The 17991-nt window shown below is 40.4% G+C and overlaps 1 protein-coding gene across 2 annotated transcripts in view; it reads left to right on the top strand.

Moving 5' to 3' along the window:
* Positions 1–17991, top strand: part of LOC119020797 (dihydropyridine-sensitive L-type skeletal muscle calcium channel subunit alpha-1-like) — a 115866-nt gene that overhangs the window by 49179 nt on the left and 48696 nt on the right. For both annotated transcript variants that reach the window (XM_037100458.1, XM_037100459.1), the window contains 9 exons: positions 962–1064; positions 1159–1228; positions 1324–1456; positions 8853–8982; positions 9115–9174; positions 13084–13190; positions 15403–15490; positions 15584–15691; positions 15815–15867. In XM_037100458.1, coding sequence (XP_036956353.1) covers positions 962–1064; positions 1159–1228; positions 1324–1456; positions 8853–8982; positions 9115–9174; positions 13084–13190; positions 15403–15490; positions 15584–15691; positions 15815–15867 — 852 coding nt within the window. The remainder of the gene's footprint in view (positions 1–961; positions 1065–1158; positions 1229–1323; positions 1457–8852; positions 8983–9114; positions 9175–13083; positions 13191–15402; positions 15491–15583; positions 15692–15814; positions 15868–17991) is intronic.

Here is a 17991-nt window from a genome sequence, read left to right as displayed (position 1 = left end):
GCATCTCTAACTGCACTCAGTAATCGACTCATCAGGGCTTCCCCACAACAAGCAAGCTGCTGCAGGAGAGTTGTGAGCTGTGTTGTCTTTTCGACAGAAATCCGGCAAAGCTAGCAGATGTTTGATGCCTCCAACTATATAACCTTTATTGTTGCTGAATTTGAAGCATTATTTGTGGCTTTTTGATGGCGGTTTCTTATTGGAGGCGTAGACTGCAGTGTATTGTAATTGTGCAGTCTTTTCTGAGGTTGATAAAACTACATAAGCTTGCAGTCCAAAAACTTGATCTCTCGAGGGTGGGTCTTACTCTCTGTCATGGTGTGTTAGACCATGGAGTAAATTTAAGCCGGAGCATCCCTTGAAGTAAAAAATTTACAAGAAATACAACCCGCTATATACACCCTTAACAAATCACTGTGTCCTGGACTGTCTCAGGATTACCTGCTCTTGCAACTGGCAGGCACACACTCTGTTATACTTTCTTTAGTCTTTTTTTTTTCTTTTTAAATAAAGGCAATTCTAGGGGTGCTACCATGTCTGTATGTATGTATGTATTTTATTTCACAGAAATGTGTTGCACAGTACTCTTGGCAATCACAGTACTTTGATATACTGTTAGTAATACTTTAAATGTTTGAACCGAATGTTTCACACCCTCAGACCCTGAATACATTGCAGCATGTCTTAAAGCTCTTTTAATGCTTTTTAATCTGATTCGAAAGACCTTAGGACACAATTGTAAGGTCATCAGTAGTCCCCATTCACACTGCTGTTTGGATGCAGGGATCCTACTGCAATTCTCCACCTCCTCCTCTATGTGAATGTCTCGGAGGCAGTGAGGGGTGAAATTTTGCTCCAACGCTGATACGCCTAATTAACAACATGATAAATCCAGTTACAAAATACTATGGTTTTCTTTAATGCCACAAACCAAAAAATCATCCATTCTGTGTATTTATAGAGCCAGCATGCCTGATAAGTCGTCAGAGGAGAAAGCAAACCTGGCAAAGAAGTTGGCTGAGCAAAGAGCCAAGGGGGTAGAGGGCATCCCTACTACTGCCAAGGTGAGACCCCCAAGAGCATTCATCGACAATGTAAATAAAACAAAAAAAGGTTCCCCTTTCTAACCTTTAAACTGTTTCAATTTAAAACCTGCAGCTCAAAATCGATGAGTTTGAGTCTAATGTTAATGAAGTCAAAGACCCTTTCCCTCCAGCAGATTTTCCTGGTACTGTAAATCCTAATTCCTCCATACTGAATTGTTATTCATACTGTTTCAAATTCAGAGCTTACTTTTGCCTTTGTTAACCCCTCCCTTTTTAGGTGATGATGAGGAAGAGGACCCTGAGATCCCAGATAGCCCCAGGCCTCGTCCAATGGCAGATCTGCAGTTGAAGGAGGAAGCAGTGCCGATGCCAGAGGCCAGCTCATTTTTCATCTTTGGACCTCAGAACAAGTATGATACTGGCAATTGTTGGTGTTGATAGGAATGAACACTCCCAATGAGCAAAAAGTGGTCCAAAATATGTCAAAAAGACATGTTCCCTGTGCATCCAGAAGACGTCCTCAGAGGAGCCAGAATGAAAGTTTTTATTACGTCTTTTCAGGACGTTGTATAGATGTGTTATTTTGGATGTTATATAGACATCATTAAAAGACGTCAAGACATAAGTATTTAACATCCAGAAGACCTTCTCAGAGGAGCCAGAATGAAAGTTTTTATTACATCTTTTCTAGACGTTGTATAGACGCCTTATTTTGGATGTTATATAGACGTCATTAAAAGACGTTGTCAAGACATAATTATTTAACATTCAGAAGACGTCATTCAAGGAGCCAGAATGAACATTATTGATACATCTTAGTTGTTGTTTGTATGTTTTTTAGTCATCAAAATATGTTTTCGAAACAATTATTGGACATCCAGAAGAGTGAATAAGGTCAACATAGCCCACATCTTTTCTGGATCTTAAATCTTAAAAATCTAAACTGGGTTTACTAGTGAGAACAGCTTATAAACGTTGTACACTTCACTATGAAATGTAATGACCAGGGTAAAGAAGCTATTATACAATGTAGGAACCATGAACATACTACATGGATTTCCCATGACAGATGATTTTAGACACAACAAGCAGTGCTCTTTTTTTTCAGAATTGTAACCCCACTTTAAAGAACACACATTCCTTCTCTCTCTCACACACACACACACACACACACACACACACACACACACACACACACACACACACACACACACACACACACACACACTACCCCCCATTCCCCCTCCTCCTGGTGCATGCTTTAGGTGATCAGCAGCAGCTTTTCTGATGATCACTTTGGTTGCTGGGGTGTCCCACTGCATCACAGCAGCTAAAAGAACAAGAAAAAGAAAACAATCAAATGAGCATACGTTCAAATTTACACAGATTCAAGCAATGTTTTCCCAGTGGCATTTCTCTCTCCTTTGCCACAGCAAACTAACACCAGCAGACCTCAGCGCTGTCTCAGTCCTGACGCATCACTGTGTTGCTTAAATGACTTGACAAAAACAAAAACAGTCATTATCATGACATCACCGTCACGCCTCTTTAGGAGCCACAGCGCCGGCTTCCGGGGGGGAATTCACTGCCGTTCGTCTTGAAGGCGGAGATGCTTCGCCTCTGGCCCACTAGCTAATTTTGTTATAGGTCATGCTAACACTAGTGGATTGCTCTCCTACCAGCAGGCAGTTGTTTTCCAAGTTGGATAGAGGCTTAAGTCATACTCTGGCAAGGTGTATTTGTTCTACATAGACTTGAGAATGTTAAGGTTTTGTGGGAGTTGAATTTAGATTCTTACCTCAGGTCCTGTCGATACCTTGCTTCTGCTTCTTCTTCTTCGTTTTTTTTTCATAAGCTGCTTCTGCATGTCTGTCTGTCTGCAACAGGTATAGGCTGCGTTGCAGACGTATCCACCCACGCGACAGAACTACAGACTTTATGAAATTCAACAACTGTCCCTCTCAGGTGAACATGTTGTGTCCTTATACAGTTTGACCTGAACAACATGCTGGAAAAAAAAGACAATCAAAAAATGCATATTAATCAAATAAAGGAGGGGCATAACCATGAAGACATTTGCTCTTTCCCAGCAGTATAAATAATTTATTTCATTCTTTTATCTAAACCACTACAGTATAAATGTCTAAATAAAAGTATAAATTTGGTCAAAAAGGCTAATTTTCCAGGAACAACTGACTCAAAGGAAAATTGGGTGTCTCCCTGGCAGTCACAGGTAGGTATTCTACGGTGTTGTTTCATTAAACGTTAGAGCCCCAAATTATTGATCACCACTAGAACTATTTCACAGTGGATGACAATTTACCTGGTACCTGATTCCTTAGTTCAGTCCACATTTATTGATGCTGTACGGCCTTCACAGCCAAAAGATTCTAGAGATAAACAAAATTATTTAAACAAAAATAAATTAAAAAAAAAAAGTCCAAAAGTCCCCCAATTGGACACAATTCAATAGTAGAGAGACTAATACCTATGATAATAATAATAGTAATAAGACCTATGATAATAATTGTACATGAGAAAAATACATGTAAAATAATATTTAGATTTTGGAGTCTTTGCCTGGACTGTCTACTGAAATCTCTAGTTTTATCCTGCTTCACGTTATCCAGATCAATGTTTGCATGATCACATTATGATTTCATGAAGGTTTAGAGCTACTGCAGCACATTTACAAGGTCTACTCATTCTGAAGTGCCTTTTTTTTGGGCGAAACTGAATTTTAATTCATTTTTGCTGTCTGCAACCTATATTTTCTCATTACCAGTAACACATGGGTATGCTGATATTTACACTTCCATACAAATCTCACAAGTGTTGTCTTTACAATGAGATCAACTAGGCCTACTCAAATAGACCTTGTGGTGGCAGAAATATACTCATGTTATCATGGGTATGCAATTTTCAAGCTGAGACCTATGAAATAGGCTGCAATTCCAAAAGGTTAAAAAAACAAACAAACAAAAAAACGGTAATATAGGCCTACGTGCAAAGACAGATAGACTACAAATATTTTCTCCAGCCACTTTAGGAATCAATTCATTTTCACATGCTGGTCCTGGAGGCCGGCATCAAGGACCTCAAAAACCAGCAGTCGGAGGTACTAAAACGTGATTACATCTCCCTCATGGATCGCCTGCTGGACACGGGGAAACGGCTAATTATCGCCGGCCCGCTTCCCCCACCTAGGTATGGTGACGTCACCACCAGCCGCCTTCGTCAGCTGCACCTGTGGCTGAAGGGGTACTGCTTGACAAAAAGTATCCCGTTTGTCGACAATTTTACAGCATTTTTAAACAGGCCTAGCCTTTTTAAACGGGATGGCCTCCACCCAAACCAGGAGGGATGACGGCTTTTATCTGTCAACATTGACCTGACTGTCCGTTCCTGCACCACACCCACCTCCTGACTCACGGTAGACACACATGCCACTCACTCACCTTCACCCGCCTCTACCTACACGACACACGCCCCCCATTCAATCACAGGCACAGGACAACATCCACACTATTGAAACCAGACTCTCACGCAGACAAATCACACGCAGGACTGTTTTTAGACCAAACTGTGTTTTTAACATTCCTCTGAAAAAACATGATGAGCGCACATTCAGCACGGACATTAAAATGGCCGTGCTGAATGTGGCTCTCTTTTAAACAAATCTTTTATCATAATGATGTAATTTTAGACAACAACTTAGACAGCATTCTCCTGACACTGATGCACCTGTTGTTCTCACTGAGGCTTCCCCACCAAATTTTAACTTTTTATTTTCTACAAGAGGGGGACAAAAAGGAGGTGGAACTGCATCAATCACTAAAGACACCATGTTGTCAAATGAAGTGTTTTTTAACAAATATTTATCATTTGAATACCATGCCTTTGTTTTTAGCAGCCCCCCCATCCTCTGTATTACAGTCTACAGACCACCCCGCTATTCCACCTCTTTTAACAGTGAATTCTCAGAGCTACTGTCCATAACTCACAGCAATTATAACAGAATATTAATAACCGGTGATTTTAATTTACACATAGATAATTCCTCAGATTCAATGTCGAGAGAATTTTTAAACCTTCTACACTGTCTAGATTTTAATCAGCATGTCATGCAGCCGACCCACAGCAGGGGGCGCACCCTGGACCTGGTCATAACTTATGGCCTGTCCATTGGTGCGCCCTCTGTTGTGGACCTGGCTGTGTCTGACCACTTTTGTGTGTTTTTTACAATCACCAGTTTTAACCAGCGGGAGGCCCCAGTGAGAACAGTGAGGAAATGCTACCTAACTTCTGAAGTGGCTGCAAATTGTATCCAGATTTTACAGAGCACTCCTGCAGAAATTTTACCAGCACCATGTGATTTTATTGTTGACAGCTTTAACCATAAAATAAAATCAGCGCTGGACCACTGGCTCAGTGGCTCCACTTTTAATAAAAAACATTAATACAAGACCTACACCCCCGTGGAGAAATACAGAAACTAAAAAACTCAAGAGAAACTGCAGGAGTGCTGAGAGGAGATGGAGAAAAACAAAGTTAACCGTTCATCATGCAATTTTACGTGGACACCTCAAAACCTACAATAACGCAGTCAAACAGTCAAGAATCTCCCATTTCCAAAAGCTGATCGACGAACATAAAAACAACCAAAAATTCCTCTTCTCCACAATTGACTTTTTAACAAACACACATTTTAATAGATCCTCCAAAACTGACGCCCTTTGTGAGGATTTTGCAGACCACTTCAGAAGTAAAATCAGTGACATCAGATCGAGTCTCTTACCTCACCAGATTTTAAATGTCGACACACCTGGATCATTGATTTTACCAGAGGAAACACTGGAGAGTTTTGCCCTGGTTGATGCGAGGACACTTGGTCGAGTTTTCTCCCAAGTAAAGCCCACGACCTGCCTATTAGACCCAATTCCCACACTGTTTTTTAAAACACTTTGTGGATTTTTTGAGGATCAGCTGTTATATATGGTGAACTGCTCTCTTCAGACGGGTGTCTTCCCCGCCTCCTTTAAAACGGCGGTGGTGAAGCCCCTTCTGAAGAAGAGCAACCTAGATCCCAACATCTTTAATAATTATCGGTATCCAACTTACCATTTTTAAGTAAAATTTTGGAAAAACTTGTTTTCAATCAAGTGAATGATTTTTTAATTGCAAACAACACTTTAGAGAAGTGTCAGTCTGGCTTTAGGACGAACCACAGTACAGAGACAGCCCTTTTAAAGATTTTAAACGACATCAGGTGCAAGTTAGATAACCATAAACTCACAGTCTTGGTACTGCTGGATCTAACCGCCGCCTTCGATACAGTAGACCATCACATTTTATTAAATAGACTGAAGAACCTGGTCGGCCTCTCTGGTACTGGTCTCAACTGGTTCGTTTCTTACCTCACAGACCGACACTTCTTTGTAAGTATGGATACATGTTCCTCAGAAACCCGCAAAATAAAGTGTGGGGTTCCCCAAGGGTCAATTTTAGGTCCAACTCTTTTTAATCTGTACATGCTTCCCCTTGGTGACGTCATCAGGAGGCATCAGCTTTCATAGTTATGCTGACGATACACAACTGTACATCGCTGTGTCTCCTGATGACATAGGGCCTATTGATGTCCTTTTTAACTGCATTTTAGATATCAAGACATGGATGGCAGCAAATTTCTTACAGCTCAACCAGGACAAAACAGAGGTTTTACTCATTGGTCCTGAAGGCTTGAAAGAGAAAATTTTACCAAAGTTAAAGGATTTTAAACCATCACAATCTGTAAAAATCTGGGTGTGATTTTTGACTCTGAGCTCAGTTTTATTCCACACATCAAAAATATAACAAAGACAGGTTTTTACCATCTTAAGAATATAGCCAGAGTCCGCCTGTTTCTCTCTCAGGCCAGCACGGGGGTGCTGATGCATGCTTTTATCTCTTGTCGTTTAGACTATTGTAATGCCCTGCTCTCTGACCTTCCCAAAAAGAGCATTTCGAATCTACAATTATTACAAAACTCAGCTGCACGAGTGCTGACGAGGACCAGAGGGCGGGAGCACATTACACCAGTTTTAAAGTCACTTCATTGGCTCCCCGTGCGTTTCAGGACTGATTTTAAGGTTCTTTTACTAGTTTTTAAATGTCTTAACGGTCTTGGGCCTTCTTATTTATCTGACCTGTTTTTAGTCTATCAGCCCCCGCGGACCCTGAGGTCCTCCGGCACCGGCCTTTTAACCACCACAGGTTAGTTCAAAAAAGCACGGCGTGGCGGCTTTCAGTTGTTATGGGCCCCGACTGTGGAACAGCCTGCCAGAGAGCCTCAGGGTCGCAGAGACTGTTGAGGTTTTTAAAAAGAGGCTCAAGACCCACCTTTTTAACCAGGCTTTTAATTGAAATTGAAATTCTTCTTAATTCCTTTATGCTGTGCTAATCAGAGCACTTTTATTTATTTATTTACTTATTCATTCATTTATTTATTTATTCATTTAAATTCTTTTTATCTTATTTTATTTTATTGTATTTATCTATTTATTTATTTTTTCTTTTACTGTTTTAATCTCTCATATTTTAACCTTTAGTCCCTCGTGCTTTTAGCCTTTATACTTTTATGTTTTAGTCCCTCGTGTTTTCAGCTTCTATGCTTTTTGCTTTATTTTACTGTTTTAGTCTGTCAGTTTTCAATCTCCAGTGTTTCCTCATGGGGGCCTGCCGGGCTGGGGGTGGTCTCTGGTCTGGCCGCGGGGGGTGCTGTCCCATGGACGGCTCTGGCCCGGGTGACCAGAGGGCTCTGCACCTTGGTGTGGGGCCTCCTGTCTGCCCGGGTTGGGGTGGTCTCTGTGGTGGTGCTCCCTGCGGCCTTGGCCCGACATCTCTCCTGGTGTGGCTGGCTCCTGAAAGGTAGCTTCCTCCATGCACCAGGTCTCGCTGTCCAGCCGTGTCTCTTTAGTAACAGCTACTGTATGAGTGTGTATGAGTGTGTGTGTGTGTGTGTGTGTGTGTGTGTGTGTCTGCGTGCATATGTGTGAGTGTATGTATGAGTGTGTATGTCTCTGTCCATGTCTGAGGGGGTGGGAGGGTTTGGGTTCTTTTATCTTCTCCTAACTTTATTTTGCTGTTTCTATTTTTCTGCTGTTGTTTGTTTATTTCTGTGAGGCACTTTGAGGTACTGTTTTCTGTATGAAAAGCGCCATATAAATAAAGATTGATTTATTGATTGATATATTGATTGTGGCTCTAGAGCTGGAAAAAAACTGTTTGGCAGCTGGTTTGTAATCAGATGTGTGATAATATTTCTTTCAGTTTCACTCTGAGGAAGTGTGAATGCCAGGGAATGCAATTTCCCTTTGAGTCGATTGTTACAGGAAAATTAGGCTTTTTGACCAAATTTATACTTTTATTTAGACATTTATACTCACAATCACATGAATCGTCCAGACGTCCAGAACCGGGTCAGACTGGACTATTATCGCAATGTAATTTATCAACTAATTTTGGCTGTCTTAAAGTCGTCCAGATCATGGCATAGCAGAACGTCTATTTGCAACTTATTTTGGTTGTCTATAGATGTCCAGAGCCGGGTCAGGCAGGACTATAATCCCAACGTCATTTATCAACTAATTCTGGCTGTGATATGGACATCAAGGTCATGCAACCAGAAGTGGTCAGCAAACCAGAGGAGTGTTTTATAAAATAATGGTCACATGTGGTTCCTGTTTGAAATTTATCTCTGTCTGCTGAAGGCATTTTACATATGCTTTAAAATTGTCAGTTAAGATAATATGTGTGTCTTTCTTTCAGGTTCCGGAAGCTCTGCCATCGTATTATCAATGCAACTACTTTCACCAACATCATCCTCCTCTTCATCCTACTGTCATCTATTTCTTTAGCTGCTGAGGATCCAATTGACCCCATGTCCTTCAGGAACCAGGTAAGACAGTGCTTGCCTGCCTCACTGTAATTTCTAACTTCCCTCACAGCGAGATTGAAACATTACAGTTACAACATTTGGCATACATATTATTCTATTATTAATACTAAAAATAATTATGATATTTTCCAGGTGTTGGCCTATGCTGATATAGTCTTTACTTCGGTGTTCACAGCGGAAATTGTACTCAAGGTAATAACAGGTACCACAGTTGGTGATACAGATGGTGTCAAATTAAAGAAAAATCCTTTAGTGATGTGTTTTTTCAATTTGAGAATGACATGCTATGACACTGACTGTCATCAGACCTCAAACCAACTGAACTGAGCCTATTTTTAAGGGTTTTTGAACAATATTGATCAACCCTCTTATAAAGTTCCACAGCCCTATAAACCTCATATTGGATTTTCCTTTCATTTGTCACTCATATGTATTGTAATGAAATGTAATACAGTCTTATTCACTAACCAAAGAAATCACTGGAGCACTCAAAACACTGTAAAATATGACAGAGCACAAAGATTATTTTTTGTCTGAAGTCATTTCTCAACTCTCATTTCTCTGATAGTTTGGTGGAAAGCACTTAACATCACTAACTCCACGGGTTACATCACCCTGCTTACTGATTTGGAACAACCCGGACAACACATTAAGCTTCACTTCCTGGACAAATAGAGAAAACACAAATTTTCATCATATTATTAGGAGACAATAGTTTTGCAAATTTTAACCAGCTTTACATTGCACCCCATTGGAGTTTAGAACTGTGTTCTTAGTGAGGGCCTTTTAATTTGAAAGCCGCGACCGTTAGTAGCTTGTCGTTACAACAGCAAGCGGACAACGAAAACAACTACAGAGACCGTGGAGATGCATCTCCTGGATCTCAGCAGCTGTCCAGTTGCTCATCTTGATGTCCGTGGATGAAGTAATGGACTGACTGCTGTGGTCAGCTGTTTCCTGGTTTTAAAACTCCCCGGCTGTGGGTCGCACCATAGACATATATACATATACACCGCATTGACTGCTGCCGCCCACTAGAGCAGCATGCCCACAGGGCAGCTGTCTTGGAACAGGCCCACTCGCTCCTACAGTGCATTACATCTATGTAGGAATGGTGTTTCTACACAATAAAAGTGATAATAAATCGCTCAGTTGTCAAGCTATTTTCACAAGGTTTGTTTGTCAAACGTCAGACATGACAGACAGACGTAGAACGAAAAGAACCCAGAAAACGTTCAGGTGTGTTCAGGTCTTTATTTAAAGCATTGCATACACACACACACACACACACACACACACACACACACACACACACACACACACACACACACATACTATTCTTATCGTTATTATGATGTTATTATATTATCATTATATTTTTTTGTTATTATGGGTATTATTATTATGGTTGCTATTATTATCAATATATTATTATTGTTGCTATTGCTATTATTGTTATTAATATATTAATATTATATTGTTATTATTATAATTATATCAGGGACCTGCGATGAGCTGGCGACTTGTCCAGGAGCACCCTGCCCTCGCCCTGAGACAAGGCTGGGATTGGCTCTAGCAGCCACACCCCGCGACCCCATGGAAAGGGATAAGCGGTTACGGACAATGACATAATTATATCACTATTATTGTTATTATTAATATTACTGTAGACATAGGATCTGCTGTCTCTACCCTTTTTAAATATCAGACCATCAGAACAGCTTGCAGGAACTTACAGGATCGATCACATTCTTTCAGTTTTTTTGAGTGGCTCCCCTGAGGAATAGATGATACCGAGAGTCACCTGTGTGATCTGATTGGCATAGTGAACTGATTGCCGAGCTGGTATTTTTTTTTCCACTCAGTGAATGTGAGTTCAAGTCCCGTAATTTTTTTGTTTGCTTGTTTGTGTAAAAGGGTTCCATAGTTCCTCTATGTTTACTCAGACAGGGAGAAGACACAAGTTTTTAATACAAGTTTATTAGAGATACACATTCACAGGAAGAGCAACTCTCACCTTTCCTGTTCATAACATCCTCCATAACAACAAGCAACTTTGAAGATCTGACTTATTTCACTCATCTGGTGGGGAGTGAGTGAAAGACAAATCCAACGTATTTTGAACACTATTTCTGTATTAAATGCACTGGCCTTAACAAAGGCACTGGCAAGTGAAACAAGTCAGCAACAAACATGTTTAATCAAACAGCAGCCCGAACACGTATCAGGTATGTTTTGCGCACAGAAAACCTGAACAAAGACACAGATCAGATGACAGCTACGTCTTCTCTTCCCGTTTTCAACATCTGTTGTAGCTACGGTGACCACAGATGCATTCAGCTCATGGTCGCCAGTTAACATAGCCCTGTGTTAAATCCGAAACACCGGCATCTTTTCATTCAAAGATCTTCCGTCAGAAGCTTGTCTGTTGATAACATTAAGTAGAATTTGTATTTGGGTTGTAAAACCAGCATTTTAAAAATATCCAAGCACCCTGTATCATATTTACATGTGTGATGTTTTTAACAAATCAATACGTTTGATAATCGGTTCAAAATTCAGCGAATAATTCCACTTTGAGATTGAGGAGTACCTCTTTCCCTCGTAGGTTGATGCACCGCTGCCTCTGTTAGCACTGTTACAAGATGGCACACCCCTCCACAGTCGATGCGGCGTCTATGTATATATGCCTATGGGTTGCACAACAGTGCAGGTCATCGACACTTCCGCCCATCTCACGCAATTTCCGGCATATCAACGTCTCGGATTTAGATTGCAGTGGAGTTGGAAAAAAGTGTACCCTCTGAGGTGGCAAACTGGCGGACCAAAACAGACCAATTTACCACCCTCTGCCTAAATCCATGGACCTGGCCGTAAAAAAGACGGCCAAACTGGCGGCTTGCTGCCCAGTAGAAAAACGGCTATTAACTATGCAAACAAGGGCAGCCATGCACTGAAGGCACACTGTCAAACAGAAGTGCACAAGATGGTGGTGCAGGTCATAGCATCAACACAGTGTAGCCAGCACCTTTCTTCCTTCTTGTCAGTCTCATTTCTTATATAGCATAATGTGACCATAGATGGATACTTCAACAACACCACCCCCCCAAAAGGCAAAAGGAGCATTGAGTGCATAAATGAACATACTTTTCAGAAGGCTGATATTTCTGTATTATATTCAAGTTTTTTTGAGATACTGGATTTTAATTTTCATTAGCTGTAAGCCGAAATCATCAAAATTAAAACAAAACTTTCTGTGTTATGAATCAAATATATGATTGTTATGATTATGATTATGATTATGATTATGATTATTATTATTATTATTATTATTATTATTATTACAGAAACCAAGTAACTTTTCCATGATATTCAATTTGTTTTAAATGGACCTGTATAAATATGGGCACTGAAAATTCAACGATTGATTCAAATGCAAATTCTAGTCTAATTGTGGTCACTAGTGATTATTGACCTTTTTTTTTTACATTGTTTATGCAGTCATGTGGGTACACAAATATATGTGACATTTCTGACATCCCCAGTGGGCACTAAAGAAACAGTGTACATTTATATTACTACAATTCTGTTTTCAATTGGGAAAATGGAAGTTGGCATACACTGTATGTTCTTTATGAGCAGGGGCTGAAGAGAAATGGCTAAAATACATTAATGTTTATTCCCCTCATCAACAATCTGGCAGTGTACAGCCTTGGTATAGAGTAATACATACTACTTTGTCACAAAACATTCATGAAGTTTGGTTCAGTAATCAATTTATTATAGATTTTCCAAAAATGTGACCAAATCTGCAAGATGAAATGTACACATACAGTAATTCTATTGTTTGTTAAATGTCTCTTGGTCATTTTTGCCTTAATTAAGTATTTTGATATCCATCCACAACCTTCTGGTCGTCCTCTGGCTGATATTTTAACCACTCCTCTTGACAGAATCGGTCAAGTTCAACTTAATTTGGAGAGGCAATTCCAAAAAGTTTAGTCTTTTTATCATTATAATCTATAGGCTATATCTACAGCATAAATGTGTTATTTTGTACACTTGTTTTATTTGTAATAGATAATGAGTGCTCTATTTCAGATGACAACATATGGTGCAATTCTTCACGAAGGGTCTTTCTGCCGGAATTCTTTCAACATCTTGGATCTTCTGGTCGTCAGCGTTTCTCTCCTCTCAATGGGCATGGAGTAAGTGGTGAAGTCTAGAAATACTCCTCTCCTCTTTTTTTCTGACTGACTAGCAAAGAGCTCTATTATCTATTGTGTTGACTACTAAATTTGACAAAGCAATGTCACATGCCATAACACCTATTATGTCAGCAGTGTAGGTGCAACCTTGACAGTATATGCTCTACGACTCCACCCTCTTCCCAGCAGTTTAATATAGGTTCAGAGATGAGCATTGCCCAGGACAGACACAGTTTACTAATATAATCCTAAAGTTCCCTAACAAATGCAAATAATGGCTTGTTTTCTAAACCAAAAAATAAAAGTAAAAAGATTAAACCAGAATACAAATTGGGCAAGCTAAAATGCCCATATCAGGCAAAAATCTTGTTAACTTGATATAGTTAACAATACAGACCAACCTAGCACATGGAACATATCACTCTAACAGGAAGTTGACAGATTTTCCAAGCTTGCTCGACTGTTATTGGACCATAGAGTGAAAATGGGTGGGGCTCAGGAAGGGTCAATTATGGTTTAATTAGCAGTTTCCAAAAAGGAGCAGCATCAGTGAATCACACCATGCACTATGCTGTCATGAGATCTTTAATGTCATGACAAGATTAATATAATCATCACTTACCAGAAAAATTAGAGAAACAATCAGTTGTTTTTGAGAATTTTGAGTGCTCAGTCCATCGTGTCTATGTAGTCCTGCTGAACAGCCAGAGTGGAGAGAAGAAGTGACCATGTGATCTTTGTGCCTAACAACTTGAGAGGCTAGTTTGTTACTGGGTTATTAGGGTTAGGGGTATAGCCAGCGTCTTGTTCTTGGAAGGTCGCAGGTTCGATTCTCCTGGTCTGCATGTCGAGGTGACCCTGGGCGAGATACTGAACCCCACCCTGCTCCTGATGTGCTGGTTCAATTCTCATGGTCAGTGTATGTATGTATGTATGAATGAATTACTGTAAGTCGCTTTGGACAAAAGTGTCTGAAGAGTAAATGTGAATTAGGTGCCCCTCAATCTCATGTAGGTTCCATGACATGATACTGGTTGGGTCCTAATATGTTTTTTTGGCCGGGAACTTCAGTGTTAGGGCATATGAAAAGTCAGTATTGAATCCATGGAAAAATGACTGGACTAGGTTTTGCATACTGAAATTAATTTGGAGGTGTCCTGGTTGTAGTCAAACGTCTTATAGGAAGGTCATTATCACTGTCTCTTTCATCTGATTAGGCTCTTTTATCTGAAGCATAATCAGTTGTTATTTTTATGAATTATGCATCATCATGTAAGTTTGAACTTTCAGGGCTGTCAGCTATATCTGGTCATATCTGATCATTATCTGCTGCTAATCTGCTGATAATGCATCCTGTAAATGAAAATACATAGTGTGTGTGTATATATATATATATATATATATATATATATATATATATATATATATATATATATATTAGGGCTGGCAGTTTAACGTGTTAATTAGATTAATTAATTACACTGCAATTAATTCTGAGATTCTGAGTGGCAGTTCAATGCGTGAGCATTTTAAATTTGGCCCATTGAATGACCCATAAGCTACTTGGCAGTCCAGAACATCACTGGTACCATCTACGGAGCATCAGTGTTATCACTGATCCATGTTAATAATGTTGTGTTGCACAGAATTTCCCACTATAGTAATGAAAAGATATGAAAGATATGTCACAATAAAGGTAGGGTCAGGGTTTTAAGAGCTAGAGCTTCTCATTGACTGGCATCTGTAGTTATAGGTAACTGCAAGGCCCAGTAAATTCTGCACACATAACTGGCAGATAATCCACTGTGATTAATGACAAGAAGGTGTATTCTGATGTATTGCCAGCACCCCACCTTCCCAGCGCTGGCCATATGGCCCCCGTGCAACGCATACTGTACATAATATCAAAGCCTCAGGGTAAGTGTAACTGCTAATGAAATGCAGCCATGGTTGCTGTCAGCCAGGGTTTTAAAATGCCTTATGTCATCCATTAGTCCACTCCAGAGGCAGCAATCCTTTTGCACGGACCAATGAAACGCCACCACCTGTTTCTCATCAATTTGGCACAAAATGGGAGGAGTATAAGATCTATCACATCAAAACAAACATAATCCAGGGTGATGACATGCCATTTGGCTAAACAACAGGATATTGCCATAGAATGAATATGATACATGAGTAAGCATGGTTAGCTTGTGTTTGTATCATCCAGATCCAGTGCCATCTCAGTTGTGAAGATTCTCAGAGTTTTAAGGGTACTCAGGCCCCTGAGGGCCATCAACAGAGCCAAGGGTCTCAAGGTATGATACATTTATGAATAAACTTTCCCTTTTAAGAATGGCTGAATTGATTACCTGATTTATCATCTGTTTGTAATATCTCTGTCTTTGTAGCATGTGGTTCAGTGTGTGTTTGTCGCCGTCAAGACCATTGGAAATATTGTTCTGGTCACCATGCTACTGGACTTCATGTTTGCCTGCATTGGAGTCCAACTTTTCAAAGTAAGAGTAGGAAGTAAAACGTTACACTGGTGTTTAGCACTGTATTCGATAATCTGAATTAAACTCGTGTAATGTAACTTGTCTATCTGCTTTCCTATAAAGACACTTTTGTTGCCTTCCTAGGGCAAGTTCTATGCCTGCACAGATCCTGACAAAATGACAGAGAATACATGCAAGTAAGGACTTTATTTTATTCATTTGAACTGTGATGCTGCATTATGCTTCTCTGTTTTTTTTTTTAATATAGAAAAGAATAGAATAGAAACTTTATTGTCATTGCATATCAAGTATACAATGAAATTGCAGGGCTTCTCTGGTCAGTGCAGTATTAAATATAACATAAATAAATAACAATAGCATAGCAATAGCAAAGAATACAAGTATTAAAAGGGAATACACAATATATACATCATTTACACTCAAGCATACTCTTTATGAGTTCATGGCCCAGGGAAAAAAAATGTTTTTGAGTCTATTAGTCCTGCTTTTGAGGCACCTGTACCTTCTGCAAGAGGGCATGAGGTTGAACAGGTGCTGTCCTGTGAGCAGCCAGCAGTGATATCTGGAATGCACTGATGTCTATGCTGTTAGTTGCTCTGTATGGTGATGGTGATAATTTAAGCTGGTGGGTGGGGTACCATTCAGTAAACAAAGCACATAAGACAGAATCAGAATCAATTATTTAACGTCCACGTAGCTGTCTCTGGAAACAGCTAACGGTAAATCAGGTCTCCATCAGATGTTGTCCGTCATATGTTTGATCAAGCTACTGCTGAATCAGTTGTGAACAGAGCAGCAAGTAACCCACGTCGATTGGATTTCTGCCCAAGAGACTGCTGAGAAGCTCATCAGTGAGGACTGCACCCATCTACCTCCAAGCACTGGTCAGACCACATGCCCCAGCGCAAGCACTTTGCTCTACTACATCAGCTGGTTTGACTGGTACTGCCAGCACTGAGGGCTAATAAAGGTTTCTCAGTGAAATCATGATTCTTCTCTGTTCTGGCGCCTCAGTGGTGGAACAAACCCCCGACCAATGTCAGGACAGCACAGTCACTCGCCATCTTCCGCAAAAGACTCAAGACTAACTTGTTCAGACTTTACCTTGACCCAGCATAGCATGACTTGTTTGCTAAAATAAGACAGAGGTAGGCTACTCCAATTAGAGAGGCACTAAAGAAATCATTAATGATATATCACATCGGTTTAGTAGAGGATGCGCCATATACCTGAATGTTGCTCACAGCTAGTTCAGAAATCACATATCTGATTTGCTTGTAAAATCAGATCTTTGAGACAGTCTATACCACTGTTGGGGTGGCATGGCTCAGGAGGTAGAGCTGTGGTAGAAATGCACAGTAGAAATGCCCGGGGGACACAGAATCTCCTCTCACATTTCCCATCATGCCTAATGCTGTTGTTTCTGGGCTGTCTTTCCCAAAGGTGTTTGCGTGTAGTATGGTGATAAAAGAATTTGTGAGGGCAAGGCAGGGTGGCCACACCCGGTGTTCCCAGTATCTGGCAAAGTTCTGCCTAAGGCTTTGCCCTCTAGGATATTTACAAGTAACCACCTAACCTTATTTGCCTGTCCGGGCCTTTTTAAAGTCCCTTCACCCGCACCTACCTACTTCTTCTAATTGGTCACTTGGTGGATTGAGGGTCCTTCTATCCAATAGGCGAAAAAGGAGTTGGTCCGTCTCCAATCCCCCTGGAATATTTTCCCTTCTATAAATTACCTTACTCTGCTGCTGTCACTCCTTGGGTCTTGCACCCTAAAGTTGACCAGATTGTCTCTCTGTCCTTACATGGAAATGCATATGTTTAGCCAGCTCCAACCATCTGGCATGTGGGCCAAACTCAGTTTTAGTACTCTGTAGGGGCCTCGTCCTCTAGCTAACCTTTAATGCACACGCAGAGCTGATTAATCACGCCAGAGGCTCCTGAACATGTAAACCCAACACTGGCCACATTCCTTAACTCACAAAAGGAAAAGTAACCCGTCACAGTTAAATCACAGCTCAGATGTATAGCTGAGCTGACACCTTACTGTACTGAGTAGTTTGTTAAGCTTACCGTTTTATATTCCAAAATGCAGATGTTCCTCTTTGTTAGTGTTTAATTTGCAGTCCATGCGCATCGGGGCATACTGCCATAGAGGTGTGCCACGTAGACGTATTCAGGGCAAGACCCTCTACGTGTTTGAGCAATTTGGAGTAGATGGCAGATTGTATGTGGAAGTTATAATGACTTGATGGTTTTATGGTGAAGCATCAAAATGGACTGCACCACCATGGCTACCA

Source organism: Acanthopagrus latus, chromosome 6 (assembly GCF_904848185.1).
Source record: "Acanthopagrus latus isolate v.2019 chromosome 6, fAcaLat1.1, whole genome shotgun sequence".
NCBI lineage: Eukaryota > Metazoa > Chordata > Actinopteri > Spariformes > Sparidae > Acanthopagrus > Acanthopagrus latus.
This window is presented reverse-complemented; position numbering and strand designations above follow the sequence as displayed.